This window comes from Quercus lobata, chromosome 7, assembly GCF_001633185.2.
Source record: "Quercus lobata isolate SW786 chromosome 7, ValleyOak3.0 Primary Assembly, whole genome shotgun sequence".
Classification (NCBI taxonomy): Eukaryota; Viridiplantae; Streptophyta; class Magnoliopsida; order Fagales; family Fagaceae; genus Quercus; species Quercus lobata.
The window spans coordinates 23,498,511-23,519,259 of record NC_044910.1 but is presented as its reverse complement, the minus strand read 5'-3'; the positions used below and the strand labels follow the sequence as shown (position 1 = coordinate 23,519,259).

The following is a 20,749-nucleotide window of genomic DNA, read 5'->3' as shown; positions in this document are numbered from 1 at the left end:
AATTTTTATCTAATAAAATTTATCTCTATCCAAAAAAAAAAAAACAAAAACAAAAAAAAAAAAAAAAGGGTTTCGGATAAGATATGGATATCCATGGATAATATATTCGAGTAAGATTCAAGTATGGATACTAATGGATATTGATATTCGGGTATTCACGGACAAACTTTTCGGATAGGGTAGGGTATGAGTATACCCGATCCATACCCTGCCCATGGCCGTCATTGATTATGAGAGAGAGAGAGAGAGAGAGAGAGAACACAACCGCAAGAAAATGAGCTACATTACGTTTCCATTTTTGTTAATGACTATATTTGTGAGGAAGTGTGCCCGCAGACATTTCAATTGAAGCCCCAAAAGACTTGCACAGATACCCCAATAAGAAATAAACATTTAACTACAAAACTTTTATGTTACATTATGTATTCCCTATCTAAAATCCTCCCTACAGGCTGCTGCTTAGATCCACCTTGCAAAAACATTACTTCCCAGTGTGTAGACAAGGCAGACAAACCAAATCGCTCTTGATAGAAAAGAATAGTGCTACCAGTGTACCACAAGCCCCGACAGCACAGTAATAATGGCCCAGAATTGATGGTCAGTAATTCACCGACAAGGACTTCTTCACCATGAGATCCTTGGTCTCCAAGAGTTTATGAGGTTCAAACCTGAGATTTCTTGTGGTTCAGGCTCCTGGAACAATCCTACCCAATGTCAGTGTATTCAGGCAACAATGGACAATCATCGAGGCCAGATATTAAGTCAGGAACATAGCAATGTGGGACTTCTTCATAACTATCCATTTCCATAGAATGCTCCATATCTGTGCCATCAGTTAAATTACTTCCCACAACATCAATTCCAACATCCGGTATGATAGGTTGAGTCAGGTCAAAGCTTAAATCAGGATCCTTCGGTGCAGCTGCTGGTAATGGTTCCAATACTGGCTCAGCAATAAGGTGGGGCATCTCGGTATGCTCCATTGAACTTCTTTTGAACCTTGATTTAGAAGGCTTCATTGAGTCAGAGATGGAGAGTTTGTGCTTTCCCAAAGATGGTAACTTGGATACTGATCTATTCCTAACATCATTGGTTGGGAATACAGAGGATACCCATCCCACACTATCTTCAACACAAGCTCTTGCAGCAGCCCTGAAGGCAGAAACTCTATTAGCAATCAATTATATACATTCCAATTACATTAACAAAAACTATTTTTATAGTTAACATAATAGAAATGAACAATGGGCAATGGTACAGCCAAAAGGAAACAAAGAAAACATTACTGTGATGCAAGGAACCCCCTGAAAGAATGAAACCACAACCTTTTTTTATAAGTAAAATGTCTAATCAAAAGAAAAGAAAGTTTGGAATTGCAAGCTGCTTCAAAGAATTACAATTCGACAAGAATCAAAATGTAAACAAAACCTACACAATGAAAAGGCCAAGTGGACTATACCACTGTCAAAGGCCAAATCAGCAAAGTGCTGAATTTGAAAAGTAGCTTCATAAGAATCTAACATTTTTTTTTAATCTAACCACCTAATTAATTAGAAATTTTTAGTTTAAAGACAACAAATTTTTCTGCTAAGAGAAATTCTAATGAATTGCATCATATGAGGGAACTATATGGTTGACAAATCTCCAAGTCATAAAATTATATGGTTACATCAGACCATACCTGAAACGGTTCTCAGCCACCATTTGGGAAGCTTTAAAATGATGATCTTCTCCACTAGCCTTGCTTACAGATGGTGGAGGGTCTGCCCCAGATATTGATAAACTTATAGAAGAGGGCAAAGGAACCATGGAGTCTTCCAGTTCTTTCGGGAATTCTAGATTTATCACCAATTGTTCGGTAACTGATGACGTTTCACGCCCTAAATTGGAGGGGGAGACTGTGTCTTCCGATAGAGAGACATCTAAGAGTGCACGTTTTAACATCCTGCTACTCTCTCCTAAATTAGTAAATTTCAGCTTTTCTGGAGGTTCTTGCATGGATTTCCAAGTAAGAGACCTATAGAGACCATTTTGGGATGATGAACGACTTGGAGTAAGGTCAACACGTGACTTCACCTTCCAGACAGAAGAAAGGAGGGCAGTAAAGTGCTTCTGAAGGAGTAACTCTCTGTCTGGCTGCTCAGCAGCAACATCTAAAAGCAAGCGTATGTTATCCTGCCATAATATGAGTAAGGTTTCCTCAGTCAATCTTTTACAAAATAAATGCCTACTTAAGAGTTTTTGAATCATTCATTTGTTTAATTTGCACAACAGTTGACCTGACGTTAACACTGCAGCATGCTGCATGCAGATGTGCAAAACGAGTTCACAAGTATGCTCAAAATTACTATGCTTGTTCTGTTTTTTTGATAACTAAGTTTGTTTTATTCAAATCAGAAATAAAACATCATACAGTATATGGGGTATATACTGTGGACACATCAAAAAATTACTACGCTTACCTCTGTTACTTTGAGAAGAGCCTTTCCAGAGCCTGCATTGCTGACCTTTTCATTACTAGGATTGTCAGGTGCAGCCAAGACATATCTCTGGACGAGTTCTCTAAATCTCTCACAACAATGGACAGGATGGCGATATCTTCCCCGATAAAATCCACCAGCAGTCATCCCATACAGAGTTTCACTAACCAAGCTCCACTGAGGGCCATATTCATGAACCATAGCACATAATATTGCGTCTTCCTGCGGCAACCAAGAATCAGGAGATGGAACACAATCTCTTGACCAAATGTTTGCCTTCTTTAATTTCTCTGGTTTTATCATTAAAACCCTCTTTACAGGCATGGTAGTAATGGATACTTTCCCTCCCATCCTGCTCCGGCTTGTTGATTTTTGCTCGACATCAACCACACTTTCACATGGTTTTGGATCCATAGGTTCATCATGCTGCATGCCTGACAGGTTGGAATCTAAATCTAATGGACATATTTCAGGGGGAGTCTTCTTGAGTTTCTTAGACTTCTTTTTCGAGGTTTTTCCTTGTTCATAATCCAGTGTAGTTTCAGCCTTCTTACGTTTTTTCTGCACACTTGAAAAATTTTCGGATGAGGTGACCACCTCATGAGAAATATTCTCATCATCTATTGACATTCGGTCTGTTGCTAGCTCTTCTTTTGCAGGTTTCAATTCAGAAGCTAAAGATCCTTTCTTCAGAGATTTGTACTTGGCTTTCTTTGGCTTCTTTTTAGACTTGGGTTTCGGATCACTTTGCTTTTCATTCCTGCTAAGAGAAATAGATTTGTAACTGAATGTTGAATCCCAATACATGATAGAACCACTCATATATCCATATCTAGGAAACTGCAAAATATAAAAATATCAAACTGTCCTGATTTATTCTGTGGATGATTATCCATGTCAGACACAAATACTTCTGTCAAGCTGTACATTTATCTAGGAGAACACCGAGTCACTCACCGGTCTCCATGCTGACATCTCCCTCTCCCCCCCAAAAAATAAAAACCCACCCTGCCACCCTCTTTTTAATTGGCAAAGTTACACATGTAACAGGTCTCATACACATGACCTGCGACCTATTTAATGGAGGAAGTACCATTTGAGCTGGAGCTCATTATTGTTGACATCCTCCGTACATGGATTAATGAACAAAATTTCTAGACTATGCTCAATGACTAATCTATTTAAGAAAAATACTTCCAGTTCAACATTTTTATTGTGTACGGCCAATGGTGTTTTTTTTTCACACCAAAGGAATGAGCATTATATTTTAAGGTCACCATGCCAGATGACTTATTAGTGTAACATTCACCAAGGCCAATGTCAATATCCCTCTTATGAAGATAATCATTCCTTGAAATAATCCAGGAGTGACTTTGAACCACATTGGTCACAACCTCTAATTAAGGACAATCAATGCTCAGTCAAGTTTCCTATAATATTTTCACTGAGGAAATGATAGTTTAACACCATGTCTTATGATTTATGGTCCCCCCACCCCCTCTTTCAAATCTATTATTTTAACAAGGTTGTGATAAAAGCAGAAGGCTAACTTCCCACCATGATTGTAAAGTTACTCTATAAAGCCAAAAAGTTTTTTTTTTAAACCGATTTAGCCACTATTGGCCCCAATATTATTCTAGAAATTTTTGGGGAACTTTTTTGTTAAAAAAAATAATAATAACTTTTCAGTCCTATATTCTTGGTGATAACAGAGTGTTGTCTTACTTCATTGAATCACATTTGTCATCTTCTGCATCCTCCTTCTCCTTAGCTTCACATTCCAGCTCCTCCATCAACTACAGAAAATATATTAGCAAAGAGTTGAACTTAAACACATTCAGAGAAAAGGCTGCAACATAAGAGGTTTTTTTTTTGAAATCAACATAAGAGTTTATAACATGAACCTGGTGTTGAGCTAAGGCCTCAACTTGCTGCCGATATGCCTCAGTTGCAAAATCTGCATCCCATCCTGATACAAAGAGACAATCCTTGAGTTTAGTCTCAATATACAATTATGCAAATATGAAAGTGATTACTGAGTCAATAAGTATGGCATGCCATCATAGAGAAACAGATTCTACTTGATTACAAAATTCTTTGGATGTGGTTCATATATTTTTACCACCAAGTAAAAGTTAATAAAGCAACATATATCACATGCAATGTTGCAAGTTCAATACAACAGATGGCCAAATCAATGTCTACTTGTTTTTCCCAAAAAAATTAAATCAAAGTTTACTCCGTACTTATACATGGTGTCTAGTTGTGTCTTTCTTTTTGTTTTCTTTTTTTGGGCGGGGAGAGGAGAGACACAATGTCTACTTGTTTCTCCCAAAAAAATCAATGTTTACTCTGTACTTACACATGGTATCTGGTTTTTCCTTTCTTTTTCTTTTTCTTTTTTTTTTGAAAAGGGGGGGGGGTGTGGTGGGGGGGAGAAGAGAGAGAGAGAGAGAGAAGCAAGATATGCACTCTATTTCTTCTTAGAATTCTTGTTGTTGGATGGCATGTCTCATGAAGTGGAGTTATTTTAAAATTAACCCCAAAATTCAATCATATGAAGGGCCTAACAAAAGTCACCTGGAGCCAGTGAAAAGGGGGAAAGGGGGAAATCAATGTCAAAAGGAACTTACTCTCATATACAAGGGGTTCCTCATCTTCGTCAATCTCAGCTTCCATTTCCTCCTTATACCTCTCGATGCGGTCCAGTTCCCATTCTGTCTCCTCAAACCTAGCTTGAGATTCCACTGCTGCCTTGTCTATAATGGGATCCCACAATTCCAGAAAACGAATTGCATATCGATCTATTGGACGTAGCTGATTCTCAAAGGATGAGATTTCTTGTCCAGCGGCAGCTGCTGCTGCAGCCATTTGTTTGACATCAGCCAGCATGTCAACATCATCTTCTTTGCTAGCAATAGCTGGAGCTCTCTCTTCATTAGGATTATTCCCAGCCAAAATCACCCGAGTTTCTTTATTTGCAGTTGTGATCCAGCCACCCTGATCTACAGGCTCATCAACCTTCAGATCGTCCTCATTTACATACTCATCCTCTTCCATCCTCCCAATGGCTTCTTCTGTAAACTCTTGGTTCTCCACAGCTTCTTCCTGTTCAAGTTTCTTTAATGCCATGTAGTCTGCTTCATCTTCTGCAAATTTCAAAGCAGCCTCCACATCTGCATTCGAAACAGAAACCTCATTTCCATTGTTGTTAATCTTTTCCTTCTGCAAATTCTTGATTGGAAGTGCTCTATGACCTGAGAACAGTTCCATGGGATCAAGCTTTTTGAAGAATTCTGTGTTGTAGCCTCCACTCTGTATAACTAGATCATCAAGGGCACGCTTCTGATTAGCTTTCTTTAAAATATTCTCTTCAATGGTGCTCTCACTGATTAGCCGATAAATATGAACTTCACGCGTCTGTCCTATCCGGTGGCATCGATCCTGAGCTTGCTGATCCATAGCAGGATTCCAGTCACTATCATAAAAGATAACTGTATCTGCCCCAACTAGGTTGATACCAACACCCCCACTCCGAGTTGACAAGATGAAGAGAAAAAACTTTGGATTTGTGTTAAAGCGTTGCATTAAGGTCTGCCTTTCCTCTGGCTGAGTCGATCCATCTAAACGCATGTAAGTATAACCATACAAATTAATGAAAGCCTCCAAGAGATCAAGCATCTTTGTCATCTGGGTGAATATTAACGCTCGATGACCTTCTGATTTTAATTTCCTGAGCAATATTGCAAGCTCCTGCAATTTCCCACAGTCGAACTGTATAAGTCGCCTGTCTGGGAAATATACTTGCCTCCGGACAATTGCAGGTCTGATAGGTGATAGAAGGGGTGACAACATTTCAGAACATTTCTGCTTATAAGTTGGGTGCAGAAACACAGAAGTCACAGATTTACTGCACCAGCAAACAGGTGGTGGGGCCCGTGCAGCAGGTATTGCAAACATGAAACTTTCAACAAGGTCCAACATTCTCTGGAATCGCTCCACTGGTGAGAGGACAATGTCAGCAAGCTTCGAGGAGTACATGTAGGACAAAGGGTTGGCCTTCTGAAGATGAATATCATAAACAGGATGCTTCACTGTCAAAATTTCCCTTAGTGTTGTAGAGAACATGGGTTTTTTCTCACACCTCAAGGAATTCCACCATGCAATAGCTGACGCCCGTTCCTTTGCTTCTCTTAGTCTCTCCTCTATGATTGCCTTACGGATGTCTTCAAAAATATTAGTTCCATGCAACCTTTTTCGATGTCTATATCCAGGTCCGATTTCTTCTAGGTTACACAAGTCAGTGCACTCCTTGATTAAACTTGAGGGGGTAGCAATGGCTTTCACTTCATCACTCTCCCAAGAATTCATGTTAAAGTCAAGATGAGTAAATAAAAATCCCAAACCCTTAAGGTCTACATTATAAAATGGGCATGGAGAAGACATTGAACAAACAGAGGTACTCAATTGGATGTCAAGACCACTCATATCAAATGAACTAACAATTGGACGACCCTCAAATAAGTCTGGATGATTGCAAACTTTGCGTAGTTGCATGATAACACTAATCATCCCAAAAAAGTTGGCACTTGCAAGAGTAGCTTGTGTTTCCGAGCTCGCAATGAAGTCTTCATACAAGTTACGCTGCCTCTTTGACAGTCTACAGTAAATGACATGTTCGTGTTTCATAGGGAGCTGCTTCTCCACATCTCGCTTCAAGCGACGGAGTATGAATGGACGGAGAACATTATGAAGACGATCCACAACTTCTTTATTTACTTTCTCTTGTCCCTCAACCATTCCTGATATTGGATTACTGAACCAGTCCTTGAACTCCTGATGAGATTGAAAGATATGGGGCATCAAAAAATGCATTAGAGACCAAAGTTCCATGAGATCATTCTGCAGCGGTGTCCCAGTTAATAATATACGCCTTTTTGAATTGAAGTTCAAAAGAGTCTGCCATCTTTGTGACTTCCAATTTTTAATCAGATGAGCTTCATCCAAAATCAAGTATTTCCACTTCTTGCGCTTGAAAACTTTTGAATCTTGAATAACCAATCTGTAAGTTGTTATGCACACATGAAACGAGTTAGGTTTCAACCAGCCCTGCCTCTTATATTTGCGCTCTTTTGCACTTCCAAAATATGTTAAAATTTTAAAAGCAGGACACCATTTCAGAAACTCAGTCTCCCAATTAAGCATGACACTTGTGGGGACAACAATGAGATGAGGACCCCATATTCCCTTTTCACACGCCAGGTGTGCAAGCAGAGCGATTGTCATAATCGTCTTTCCAAGCCCCATTTCGTCAGCTAGAATCCCATTGAGTCTTTTCTCATACATTGTAACAAGCCAATCCAAGCCGATATGTTGATACTCACGAAGAGGATGCTTCACAAGAAATGGGAACTTAGTACGCACGTTGGTTGTGGAGAAGGTGTTTCCTGTTGGCTGTGCTGATCTTGCAGCCGCTGCTGCATCAGCAATTCTATTCTCACTTTCCCTCTCCTCCTCTGTTTTTTCATGGGATCCTGCTTGCTGTCCTTCTGCCAGAGAATATGCAACTGACTGGCATTCACCAGTTTCAACATCTTTGTCCATAGAAGTAGCTTGCTGTGTAAGCTGAATGCCTTCATGGGCTGGAGAATCCATGAGATTTTCTGATAAAGCAGACGCATAGTCGGATTCATCGTCTGTAACTTCATCATCATTGAAGCCCTAACAAACAGATGTTGATAAAAAACAAACATCAAAACATGATGCAAACCGCCCATGAGACAAGCTGAAGCAGACATTTTACCTACCTTTTTATACCTTGCAAGCAATTCTTCTACAGGTATTTCACTCTCCTTCTGCAGTAATGCAATCTGCAAAATAAGTAGCTTCATTAAGAAGGTACAAATACGAGAAAAAACGCAAAACAACAACAACAATCAACTAGTTGGACAAAAATATTAAGGATCAAGAAGAAAAGAACCTTGAAAATTTTGACCTAGGATATTCGAAGTACAGAAAAATAATAGCTTCATTTGCTCTTTACCTCATCCATGGGGTGGATTGAATCTTCTTTTGCCAGTTCCTCCTCCTCTGACAAGGTTGCCTCATCATCCTGGACATTTAATCAATTTAGAAGTAGGCATGGCCATTGGAAATCATTAGTGTAAATTAATTATATGTCACCCTCAATCATTCAGTCAATCTGAAACTTATTCTAACTAAAGTAAGCGCAACCCCAAATTACATGACCAGTAACCTTACTTGAAATAAGAAAAAAAAATCTTCTCCATGATTTGGCAACAATAAAACTACTACAACTTACATCACCATCAAGACAGTATTAAGTGGCTAAAAAACTCAAGCTGTGAATGTTTCTTACATGTTTTTGTGGAAGCAAATCATTCATCATATCCACATCTAAATTCTAATAAACCATGCAAAAATCCTGGAAAAAAACAACAATGAAAAGATTGGCAACTAGAGACATTCAAAATGTAGGACTGAGAGTTCAAATTCCATTTGGTTAATTGGAACTTGGTGTGCCCACCCCCATAAAATTCGCTGGTTGGGAGTGAGGAAGTTGACTACCTTCAACCAAGCTTTGTTGGGACACTGCTTAACTCATAGTAAACATGGGGAAGAGTGGGGTGGCTGATCCACTAAAGTCGTAACAAGGCCTAACAGGTGCAGTTTGTGCAAAGGTGTAGCAGATTGAAAAAAACTTCGCTGCCAAAATTTCTTTCATTGTGGGGGTTGGTAGAAAAATTGGGTTTTGGTATGATGTTTAGTGTGCAAGACATGCTCCAAAGGACTTGTATCCTGACCTCTATTTGATTGCAACAAAAGAGATGTCTGTATTGTTTCTATTCAATACAAGAGGGCAGATGGACTGCATTATCGGAATCTAAAGTTCATACAGGCTTTCAATGATTGGGAATTGGAGATTGTTAATTGCCTAAAGAATTTATTGTGTTTTAGTATTCATTTTGATGGTTGAGAAGTCCATGAGAAACGGAGACACAGGTAGAAGCAACTTCCTTTCAAAAAGCATTTGTGTGTATGTGCATGTGTGTACTACATTGGGCAAAATTTTGACAGTAAATAATCTTATTAAATAGAATGTGGTCATGGTTAATCGGTGGGATATGTGTAAGTGTAGTAGTAATTCATCTGTTCAAACTTGGTTGGGCCCTTTACTTAAGCAAAGAAAGAATTTATTTATCGAAGAAAAAAACAAGTGAAGTAGTAAATTTATGGATCATTTGTTGCTACATTGTTTGATTTGCCTACAGGTTGTATCCTTTGTTTTCTCTGCATTTGGGGCTCGTTGGGTGATGCCAGAGAAGGTGCTAGATGTTTATGCTGGTAAAGGGTTGTATGGCTGGCATACTTTTTTTATTAAAAAAAAATTATGGCTAGCATACTAAAAGTCAGATTTGGAATGTGATGCCTCATTGTGTAATGTGGACCTTTTGGAGAAAGAGGAACAAGCGCACCTTTGAAGGAGTTTTTTTTTTGGCTAAAACCTTTGAATGAGTTGAGAAATCAGTTATTCAGTCTAATCTACTTTTCTGCATTTTGAATAATGTACTATCATTGGCAGGGTATCATGTAATTCTTCAATTGATTTCATGGATCTCATAAACCTAAATTTGTAATACTTTAGGAGACTCTCATTTTGAGTTCTCCTCCTTGTAATAAAATTCATTATTACCTATTAAAAAAACATGTAGGACTACCCATTATGTTTTCTTCTACATTAGTTCAAAGACTGCAAGACTGTAACTAAGAGAAATAATTCACATTAGCCACATGAATCTACTTTCAATGCTTCATCTATTGATATATAAACCAGGTACTTGAAGCAACAATGTGCTTAGTGAATGTAGTAGTGTGCTAAGATCAATGGCACATAAATAAGAAACATATATATATTATAAAATAAGATAAAATAAAAATCATGACACGCTTGCTTTATAGACCACTGTATAATGCATAAAAAAATCAGTAAGTATAAGAAGTTAAATAAAATTCAGGATCTTTACTGAACCCAGGAAGAGGGCTGAATAGTAGTATAAGAAGTTTTATTGAAATGATTACTCTTGTGCTTATAGCTTGAGCTCTCACAAACAGAAGACGTACAAAATGCATCATACAGAAGTAATTATAAAAAAAATAAGAACTCAAAAGAGATGCCTAAAATAGGAAATTCTCAGACCAAAAATCCGGTCACTTCACAAAATTTAAATGTAATATCTAACCATGTTCAATTCAAAATATCACTTGAAAAATAAGTTTCAGGAGACTATCCCTTAAAGGTACCAACTGGCCTCCTTGTGGTTGTATTTGACTCTTTTTGATTGGTTCCCACATTCAACAGGGTTAAAGAGGGGCAACAGGGAATGGAGAGTATGAGTTGGGAAGACCAAGCAAGCTGCAGGCTAGCACCTACTCTTTAGCTTATGGTTGCTTTCAGACAATAGACTTGGGACAATCAAACGTAGTTTGCACCATGCATACTTATTGAAACCATGACCATCAAGTATTTTAGAATTTATGAATAATTGGTCACAATCTCTCCCCTACCCTCATCTGTTCCTCACATTATCAAAAACTTCCCTTACTAAAGGAACAAAATCTGAATTCTACTTATTCAACAATAGTCAAATGAAGCAAAACCCCATAACTTTCTTAATGTCATTTTATCTAAATTTGAACACTTTAGTTTAAAAAAAAAAAAAAAATACAAATGGTATACCACAAGAACAAGTTTACAGAGATTCTAATCCTGTCAACAGGGACAAAAAATCACGGGATAGTGAATAAAGCAGACTATTCAATTAAGAGAACTTCAAAATAATAATACTACTGAGCACAGATAATTCTCCAAAGCATTTCTGACATCAAGCATTTGTACCAGCAACTTATTTGCGGTCAAATTCGTGACTCAGATTTCAAAGAAAGAAAGGGGAATTTCCTGATATCACTAATAAAAAGTGCATTCCTCCTGTAAAATATATGACACCAGAAATAGAGACCCAAAAAAAGAAGTTGATCAATAGAGTTATGCTTTTCTTTATTAAATACCTTCTCTTCGCCAGCAGCAAGAACAAAGTCACCATCTTCCTACATAATTTGAGATAAAGTTCAGTAAAACAGCTAATACTCTGTACCACGTTTCTACAATACTAATATTAAAAAATAAAACAGAAAGCATGGAACATAAAACAAAGTAACATAGGAGTCAAAAGACAGTTGCACTTGGATTTATATTAATCCAAAATAACATAAAAGAACAAATCTATGGAACCATTGGATTATTAAAAAAGATGGATGAATAGATTCAGAAAACAAAATATATGGAAGTAACACTCTATTTGTTGTAGTGGAAATTTTTTTCCATTTTTTGGCGTTTGGTTTGGTAAAAGCGCAAGTTAATGAAAAAATGGTTTATGTGATCAACAGAAAACAAGCCAAATAGAACATAAAATATTTTCCAAAATGTCACATACTCAACAGACCATTACAAATAAACTCCAAATCACATAAAAGTCTCCCAATGCTAACTTCTCTCTCTTTGCCCCCTCCTCCACAAGATTAACTGTTGACCAATCATTGGCTTTTTTCCAAATGACCTTTTTTTCCTAAAACCAGTCACCTTCCCACCTAATTTTTTGCATAGATTTCAAATTTGGAATTTGTCTTCACATTTGAGGCTCCAACTGGCCCAAAAAATAAAAACTTTTCCAATATATGGTCTATTCACATGAATGGAAGTTTCCTATACATATAATCATTTGAAACTACAAGAAATATTAATGATTTTCCATGCGAGTCAAGCAACATAAAATGTTATCGGGCTTTTTTTCAATGTCACCACTAAGCACAAGAAAATGAGTCCATTTTCTAGAAAACGAGTCCTTTGACATAAAAACATTTTCCATCGGAACAAAGAAAGAATAAAATTTTCGCAAATTGAGTTTATTCGCATCACAATATGATAAAGCAAGGAAAGCAGATAGAAAGACAAAGAACTAACAATGACTAGCCTTCACAGGCACTAATAGGTCCAAATTTCTCATTATTAAGTAGTCGAGTCAATTTTTTTCATTAGCCCTTCCATTTAATTCAATAAAATAGTAAGCTGCATCATGAAACCACTTCTCCATGGTGGTGATAGCCTGTTTAAATAACTCTTCCTGTGATAGCTTGTTTAGATAAATTCTTTGTTTTTCATCAATAAGATTGTTACTTATCAACATTAAAAAGAAATTATAAAAAAAGGATAATTTTTTTCTGGCTAAGTGATAACCTGTTCAGATACCAGGATGCACGGATACTCCATTTTTGCTCATGTACCCATATCCGATACATATCATACTGGTATCATACCAGATACCTCTAAGATACGTACCCAATCTCTTTTTCTTTCTTTTTTTTTTTCACAAAAAGTGCACATACTGGATAAGCCTATGATACGGCTTGGATACCGTTATAACCCAACCCCGATAGTGTAAGATAGCCCAAACTTGCAAGAATTTTTAATTATATTTTTTAAATATTGGTTGCGATGTTGAACACTTATGTGGTTAGCTTTTGCTTACTCTTTTGGATCTTGGTTTGTGTTCTAAACATTATTTAATGGCCATGGATTCACTTTATTATCCATTTTTTCTCTTAAATTGATATATGTTTGACAATATATGAAAAAATTATGCTTAACAATATGTAACAAATATAAATAAAATATTTAATAAGTAATTAATACACGTATCCCCGACGTATTGTACCCTAGGTTTTTCAAGAAATGATGTATCCCTGTACCTATACCCGTACCCGTACCCCTACCCATGCATCTTAGTTTAGATAAGTTACTTTTAGCACATCTCTTTGTTTCCTTTTCATCATATGCATGAAAGTTTTAACACACACAAGTTGTATCACAATTAATGTGGTAAAAAACACATACTTCTGTAAGTCTACGTTTACAAAATATGTGAATATGATTTAATGTGAAATACAATTCAATACAAACATGCACATGAATCAAAATAAATGATTTTCAACTATATGATGTAACAAATCTAAAATTTGCTATAAATGATACATACAACATAAACAATTGCAGTTAGCAAGCTCGCACACTGTAACTTCGTTACATTAATCAGAGCTAAAAGTTCAAATTCAACTGAATCCTGTATAAACTTCAAAGTCTAAACAAAAATACCCCATGAAACCTTTTTGCAAATATGCCTTCTAATTTAACAAGAAACTAAAAAGAACTTGTAGTCTACCTGTTCATCACTAAAATCATATAGCATATGATCTTTGGCAGACTTCCCAGCATCTTTTGACAGATCACTAGCTTGACACATCTCAATATCTAATACATGGTTTTCCAAAACAGATACGTCACCATTACTTCCACCCTATAGTTAGAAAATAAGTATTAAGCTGAGGTCTTATCTTGCTCCACAATTTACCAATCACAACCACAAACACATACAACTTACACAGCGACGACCAGTGGCCACAACTGAAGTTACTGAATAGCTTGTGTCAATCTCATTGACAGTTGAAAGATCATTTACTTTGCCTGCAGAACATGTAAATCCCCTCCACGTTAGAGACAATCACAAATTTCAGAAGATAACACAGTAAATCAAATGCTTATTACCCTTGCCATGATCATCCCCCACAATGGATGGTTCAACCCCATCTTCATCCGTTTCTGGAGTACTTTCTCTGCTAAGTGGTTCAGCCCCATCTTCACCCTTTTCTGGACTGCTTTCTCTGCTAACTGAATGTACTCGTATTGATCAAAATCAAAATCCAATCATACTAAATACAAAATGGAAGGCATCCACTTAGCCAATATGAGAGATTTTAACACTAATTTTACCACATCACTAGTATTACATATATACATATATATGTGTGAGTGTGTGGGTGTGCACGCACACGCACATGCACAATTTTTACCACTAAATTTTTGGGGTTTTGACAAAACCCAAAAGAATAGCCACCAGAGCCTGAGGAAGGACCTCTGAAAACTCTTGCCATCTTATAAGTGCCCACCAGAAGTCTAGCTTTACACATTAAGGCATTATAAAGGGCCTAGGAGGGACAGGAAGGAAGACGGAGGATGGAGGAAGGCAAGCTAGATACTTCCTGATTTGCTTTTGCATGGAAGAAGGTGGGCCTTCTTCAAACTTGTGCTCCCTCTATTACGAAATCCAACAGACTTTTACGAAAAACAAAACATTTACTTTATGTATGGCTGCACTGGGGAGAAGGGAAGAGAAAGAAGAGTACAATGGAAGAGAGAGAAGGGGGAAATGGAAAGGAAATTCTTTTCCTTTTATGTGTTTGTATATTGGCAGGGAAGGAGAGCAGAAAAGGAGTAAATGTCTCCTTCTCTTGTTTGCTATGTGAAAATCAGAGAAAGGAAAAATATCATTATTATATTCTAATTTCACCTGTCCTTATATAATAAATACAAATATGTTTTAACATTTAAATTCTGTTTGATATTGGATTTTATTAGGGGACTAGAAATTTTGTTTTTTAAAAGAATTGGAGAACCCCCGCATGTGGATTATGGCTAGCTAAGTTTGTATAAGATAAGTAAAAAAGCTGAAGAAATTTGTGCACTCAAAAATTCAAGAAACAAACAAGTAATTTTGGGGGATCCCGCCAATTAGCTTCCTTGCAGTTCACTAGCCCATTGACTCACACACATGTCAGACTCCTTGGTCCGTGTTTCGAGACGGGCCGAAAATCATTATAAAAAAAATTTTGAGTATTATAAACCAAGCTAAGCATTAATCATGCTGATAAGTCACCTTCCCCCTTGGTATAACGTCTGAGCAGCTCCTCTAGTGGAAGATCTACTTCATTGTGCAAAGCTGTCAATTCTTCTTGCCTTTCTTCTTCAGTTATAAGGGCCTCATCTTCCTCAAGTGTGTGTTCATCATCTTCCTACAAGAGCAGCATTGTGTAGGTAAACAAACATAAGCACACAAAACTGAAGTACCTAAAAAGAAGAAAACATTGGAATCATTGGAAATCATAATACAAATCCAAGAAAACCATGAAAGTTGCATAAGTGCTAATGTATCCAATCATCAACAATATGATGGAGAAGAAGGCTACAATACCAACTTGTGTGCAACCAAAGTTACATATTTGGGACTATACAAAATTGAAAATTCAGATAACATGTCAAACTGATAATTTGAAGTATTACGGGCCAATGAAATCTGATGGTGCAACTATAAGTTATAATTTTCAGCAAAAAAAAGGTCATATGCCATCTTGTCCCCCTGATTGAGGTCAAAGATCCTATCATTTTATTTTCTTCGAGGTTTCTTTTTAGCTTTTGCTAAGTAAGGGAATGAAGGTGATGAATGAACGATGCTTATAGGCGTTAGTCCCAAGCCCACCTCAAAGGAGTACTCTAACATCCAAGGAAACTGAGGCATTTATCAAGGCTTCATTTATATTGCGCATATATCCCCCCCAAGGTTTCATCATTAAACAGGCAGATACATGGACCATGAGAATGACAACTGAACTACATTGATCCGCAATACCTTTCAATCCTATATTGTCCACTATCTTCCAAGGCAGGCTGAAGATTATCATACAAAAGTATCAATTAGGCAGAGAGCAACTTAAAATTTTGCTTCACTAGGAAGACAAAAGCATGTACACATCAATGCCATAGTCTTCTGTAGCCAACTTGCTTTATCCATTCCCACGTATAATTTCAAAATTAAGTATAAAAAATGTGGATAAGAAAAGGCTTCAGCTACTTCCAACTGAGATTGACCACCAAATATAACTCAATAATCTGCAACACTGCCATTTTTTTTTTTTTTTTTGATAAATGATATAAAGCTGGTCCAGTTATTTTTGGGATTTTTGAAAGCAACAAGTGTAACATGTGACAAAGGAATAAGGTTTTCAAACATTAATTTGAATGCGAGTCATATACTACCATATAAATGGCAACAAACTCAAAAAATTCAAAAATCACTCTACATATGATATGAAGGGATTATAAAACATACTGACTCATCTTCAGATCGTATATCATAATCATCATCCATATCCGCAATATTCGACTGAGATTCTGTCAGAAATGTGTTAAAACAATTTATATAATAAAAATTAGGTCATCCCTTTGAGGTTATCAGGTAAAATACCAAGGAAACATAAATTTCTGCTTACCAAAATTAAATTCTGGTGACTCATCAACATCAATTTCATCCACTTCTTTGCATTTAATAGTCATTCGATCTGGTGTAGCAGGGTTTTGCACTGGTTTATGAGTATCCACAAGATTTTCTGCTAGCATTGTTGAGTACCTGAAAATATACAACACAAGAATATGCCATTTCACTTTAATGTGGATGCATAGTAATAACCTTTCAGAACTGGTATCCAATGCACAACAAAGTCTTCAATACAGATTGATAAACCCTAAGGGAGCGGGGGGAGGAGATTTCTACCTCTCAGTTTGCCCCAAAAGAAACTCAAGTTGCTTATCAAGTGCCTTTTTCTTTTTCTCATCAAGCTCCATCTGATGCTTGTAAAGCACCTGAATTTACAATATTAGTTTTGAAATTATGGACCTAAAAGAGGCTTAGAAGAAATCACAGAGGAATGAAACAAGTTTTGAAGGATAATATCATAGATGAACTTGCCAGCTTTTCTATTTTCATCCAGAATTTCTTCACATCCTTTGAAATATTAAGTGCAACTTTTCTCAACCGCTGCTCCTCTTCCTGTTCATAGTTTTAGTTTATTGTAATATACCCATAAGCAATACATCACTCTGTTTTGTGCAACTTGGAATAATTATGTGTACTACTAGTAACACAGAAAAGATACATTAATTTGAGGAAGCAAAAAAACACAACCCTCATTTTCTTTTCTCCCTTTGTAGCCTGATCTAACATGCCCTTGCTCGCTCTTAAAGCGACCTTCCTTGCTTGAGCCAATTTCCATTTCCTCTCAGATTCGAAGTCCTGCTAACAACTAGTTTAATGAGCAGTGGAAGAAAATGAACCAAATATTTAATCAAATTAACTAACCCTGATCAAAAGAAAATGAATATAGCATGATAATATGAATCAAATGAGTATAGCTAAATTGTTTGCTACATCATAGAAGGTCAGATCTCCAATTCGCTAGTCTATTACCTTGGACAGCCAAACCATCTCTTCTAAAACATGATCCCAATGGGTTTTAGGGCGTCGAGGTTCTTTGGGAGCTTCAAGTGCCTGAGATAACCATGAAGAATAACTGTCAATAATTGGAAAACAAAAATCAAAGCAAAAAATTGAAATCACTGACAGTTCTCAGTACCAAGAATGTTATCATCACAAAGGAGTATGAAATAAGAAGGAAACTCTTGCTACAAAAATCTTGAGATAAGAAGGGACACAAAATAACTTTGTAAGCAAGGTGACATTCAGATAGCTACACAGCTATTGCCTATTTGTATAAGCAATAACAAAGCAGAAGAATACTAATTTCTTATCCAATTTGGATCCTTTAGGATTTGCCTAAAACTTAGATATTGTTGCCAATCTCAGTAAATGTAGCCTATTTAGCAGAATGTTGCATTTTAATGTCAACTACATTCAAGTGAAGAGAAATCCAAGGGAAAAAAGAAAATATATCTTCATGTTCCATATTCTTTATATCCCACACACATTACCCTCTCCTTTCTTTAAATGTTATCCCAAATTTTTTCCACCTTGAAAAATTAATTCAACTATATTTTTCCCCCATCCTGAATTTGGATGCAAGAATTGCAACTCTAGCTTAGATGTGTTTCCAATTTCAAGAATTGAAATAGTTAGGTAACAGTGACAGGCTTTGAGTTGTGAAGGAGATTTCCATATATTTGGTTTAAGTACAGAGAGGTGACAAGGGGAGAAATTGAGATGTTTACATTGTTTATATTCTTAAAGATTCTATTGTGTATTAATGGTAGTAAAAATGTCTGGTATGTATTTTAGCTTGGGCATCCTTTCCTCTTCGATGTTATCTCATTTTTTCTCTCTGGAGTTTCAAAAATGCAACAGGCAAGCAAAATATACAAAACTATAATATGTGGGTGAACTTTCAATTTCACCCTTCAAGCCCACATATTTTTATATGTCTTTTCAAGGAAACAGATTTCATCACTTTTTTATTTGCTTTTTAGCATGACAACTGATTTTTTTTTCAACCAGTGAAATAGTTTTTCCTTCTTTTTTTAAGCATATCCACTTTATTAAACTTTCCTTTTCTGGATCAACTTCTTTTTTTTTCTTTTTTTTTTTGGGTTACCTTGAACTGCTTAATTAAGTTTACCTAGGCTCCAGGCTCCACATGTACCTTGAATTCAGAACAAACATGAAGCTTTTGCACCAAGGTTGACTTATCGGGATGTTTGTTTGGTGGGGGGGGGGGGGGGGGGAGAGAGGAAGCTATGTACACTAAGTCTGATTAATTAAATACAATGTGCTCGTACTAGTTATTTAGTTATGGCCATGTAAATACCTGCAGTTTTAGATTTGAAGTGTACATCCATCATTTATTCAAAAAAAGGTACAACTTCCAACAAAAAACAGTATACAGTTCAAAAAAAAAAATATTTTAAATCACTCATAAGTTGCACAATGTAGGAATGTGTGATCAAACAATGCATATCTGTAGGTTTCAAGAAGTTGTAAGGGCACCAAAAAAGTCAAAAATGGTAATGCCAAAATCACATTGCATGACTTATTAAAATTAGAACCACCAATATGAAAAAAAAAAAAAAAAAAAAAAATGTAACAAATACAGCAATTGATTTATGCCCCCAAAAAAGTACAAGATAATCTACAAAAAAAATATCCAACAAACCAACCTTTTGACGCTTAGCTCTTGACTCGTGATCAAGCTTACACCTTGGACCTTTGGAGGCCATGATTTTATTTTGTTACCTATATCATCATAGAAGGGCTGAAGATCCGTGTATGACCTAAAACCAAAACATCCATTGCAAGTATCAGTCCAAGCACTCATGAAATGATAAGTCCCATCAAATATCCAAGCAACAAAAATTGAATCAAAACATCAACATATATTCAAACAGCACTAAATCTGAATATTGAAATGCATGTTAATCAAACCCATAGAATACGGGATAAAAAAAACCAACAAAATATTAAAATAACATTTTGGCACTTGGGGGAGTTATCTCAAACTACAGCTCCAATTTCAAGAGAAATTGGCAAGTTAGCACACACTTTGAATACCTAGCTTGGGTTTATTACACACTTGTGCCGCATTTCTCTCTCTCTCTCTCTCTCTCTCTCTGAAACCCACGAAGAAAATGGTAACAAAAACGAACCTTTAAAAAACCCATTACCATAAGTGGCAGAAATGACTCCAACAAACACAAATCTCTCTCAAACCCATGTTTGCTTACCAAGAAAAATTTAAACTCAAGAGAGAAAAGAAAGAGAGATTATTAAACCAAAAAAAAAACAGTGAAAATATATATGAGAGCGTGAAAGTTTGAATTTTTTTTTGCTTCTTCCTCCCCAAAGTCCAAACAAAAACAAAAAATAATAAAAGCGAGAGCCCAGAGACTAAGGTAAACTGAACCAAACAGCTGTATGCAGCTCATTCTTATTTCTTACGTCAAAAAGGAAAAACAACAATCCTTCTTATTTGTTTCTTTCTCAGCAACCAAACAGAGAAAGCACAATCGGAAAACTGACCTGCTTAGCTCAACCGAAGAACCACTCTTTCACTTTTCACCCCGATCTTCTACGAAGAAAAAAAAAATCAAAGCGTGTAAAACACTACTTTCTCCCCAAACAAAACTTAAACAAAGAAAATAGAAAAACAGACAGAGAGAGAGAGAGAGAGAGAAACCTTTTGGTTTTGAGTTTTGGGTCAAGGTGAGGTCCGGTGAGCAAAAACCCTTCACAGATCCGAAAATCAAAATCAGTAAAATTGTTTTGCTTTTTTTTTTCTTTTTTTTTTTTCCTTTTCTTTTTGTTTCTCTTTAGAGAGAGAGAGAGAGAATTGTCTTTCTCTTTTTCTTTTTACTACTGTTTTTTTTTTTTTTTTGCTTTTGTTATTTTTTATTTTCTGAGCATTCAGGATAATCACGATCTAAAGATTATGTACAATCGCACGGTTGAGGTTTCTCTTGTACCGAACCCTGGCACGCTGATGTATCTGAGATTGCGTTTCGAAATTTACAACTACGATGT

At 36.4% G+C, this 20,749-nt stretch overlaps 1 protein-coding gene across 4 annotated transcripts; it reads right to left on the bottom strand.

Annotated features, from left to right (window-relative positions):
* Positions 1-252: 252 nt before the first annotated feature.
* LOC115954028 (protein PHOTOPERIOD-INDEPENDENT EARLY FLOWERING 1) lies at positions 253-20,537 on the bottom strand. 4 transcript variants are annotated; one of them, XM_031071881.1, is made up of 22 exons: positions 20,406-20,537; positions 20,249-20,297; positions 19,390-19,503; positions 17,690-17,770; positions 17,408-17,515; positions 17,192-17,272; positions 16,997-17,085; positions 16,716-16,852; positions 16,556-16,617; positions 15,326-15,461; positions 14,158-14,280; positions 13,994-14,076; positions 13,775-13,909; positions 11,568-11,606; positions 8,524-8,592; positions 8,288-8,350; positions 5,114-8,201; positions 4,385-4,449; positions 4,206-4,276; positions 2,463-3,243; positions 1,682-2,175; positions 253-1,152 (listed from the first exon to the last, which is right to left on the bottom strand). In XM_031071881.1, exons 3-22 carry the CDS (start codon positions 19,447-19,449, stop codon positions 705-707), a joined length of 6,213 nt encoding a protein of 2,070 aa, XP_030927741.1. In that variant the 5' UTR covers positions 19,450-19,503; positions 20,249-20,297; positions 20,406-20,537; the 3' UTR covers positions 253-704. The 4 variants fall into 4 exon arrangements, with proteins under 4 accessions (XP_030927741.1, XP_030927742.1, XP_030927743.1 ...); XM_031071882.1 differs by having other exon boundaries at positions 20,249-20,294; XM_031071883.1 differs by having other exon boundaries at positions 2,463-3,240; positions 20,406-20,536.
* Between the last annotated feature and the right edge of the window lie 212 nt (positions 20,538-20,749).

What these genes read in the sequence shown, in the direction of transcription:
- LOC115954028 (XM_031071881.1), bottom strand. Translation starts at nt 19,449, where the DNA reads ATGGCCTCCAAAGGTCCAAGGTGTAAGCTTGATCACGAGTCAAGAGCT. An exon ending in TACGATCTGAAGATGAGTCA is followed by an intron (nt 15,462 to 16,555) that starts GTATGTTTTATA and finishes CTGCTCTTGTAG; the next exon opens with GAAGATGATGAACACACACT. An exon ending in CAATCCACCCCATGGATGAG is followed by an intron (nt 8,351 to 8,523) that starts GTAAAGAGCAAA and finishes CTTATTTTGCAG; the next exon opens with ATTGCATTACTGCAGAAGGA.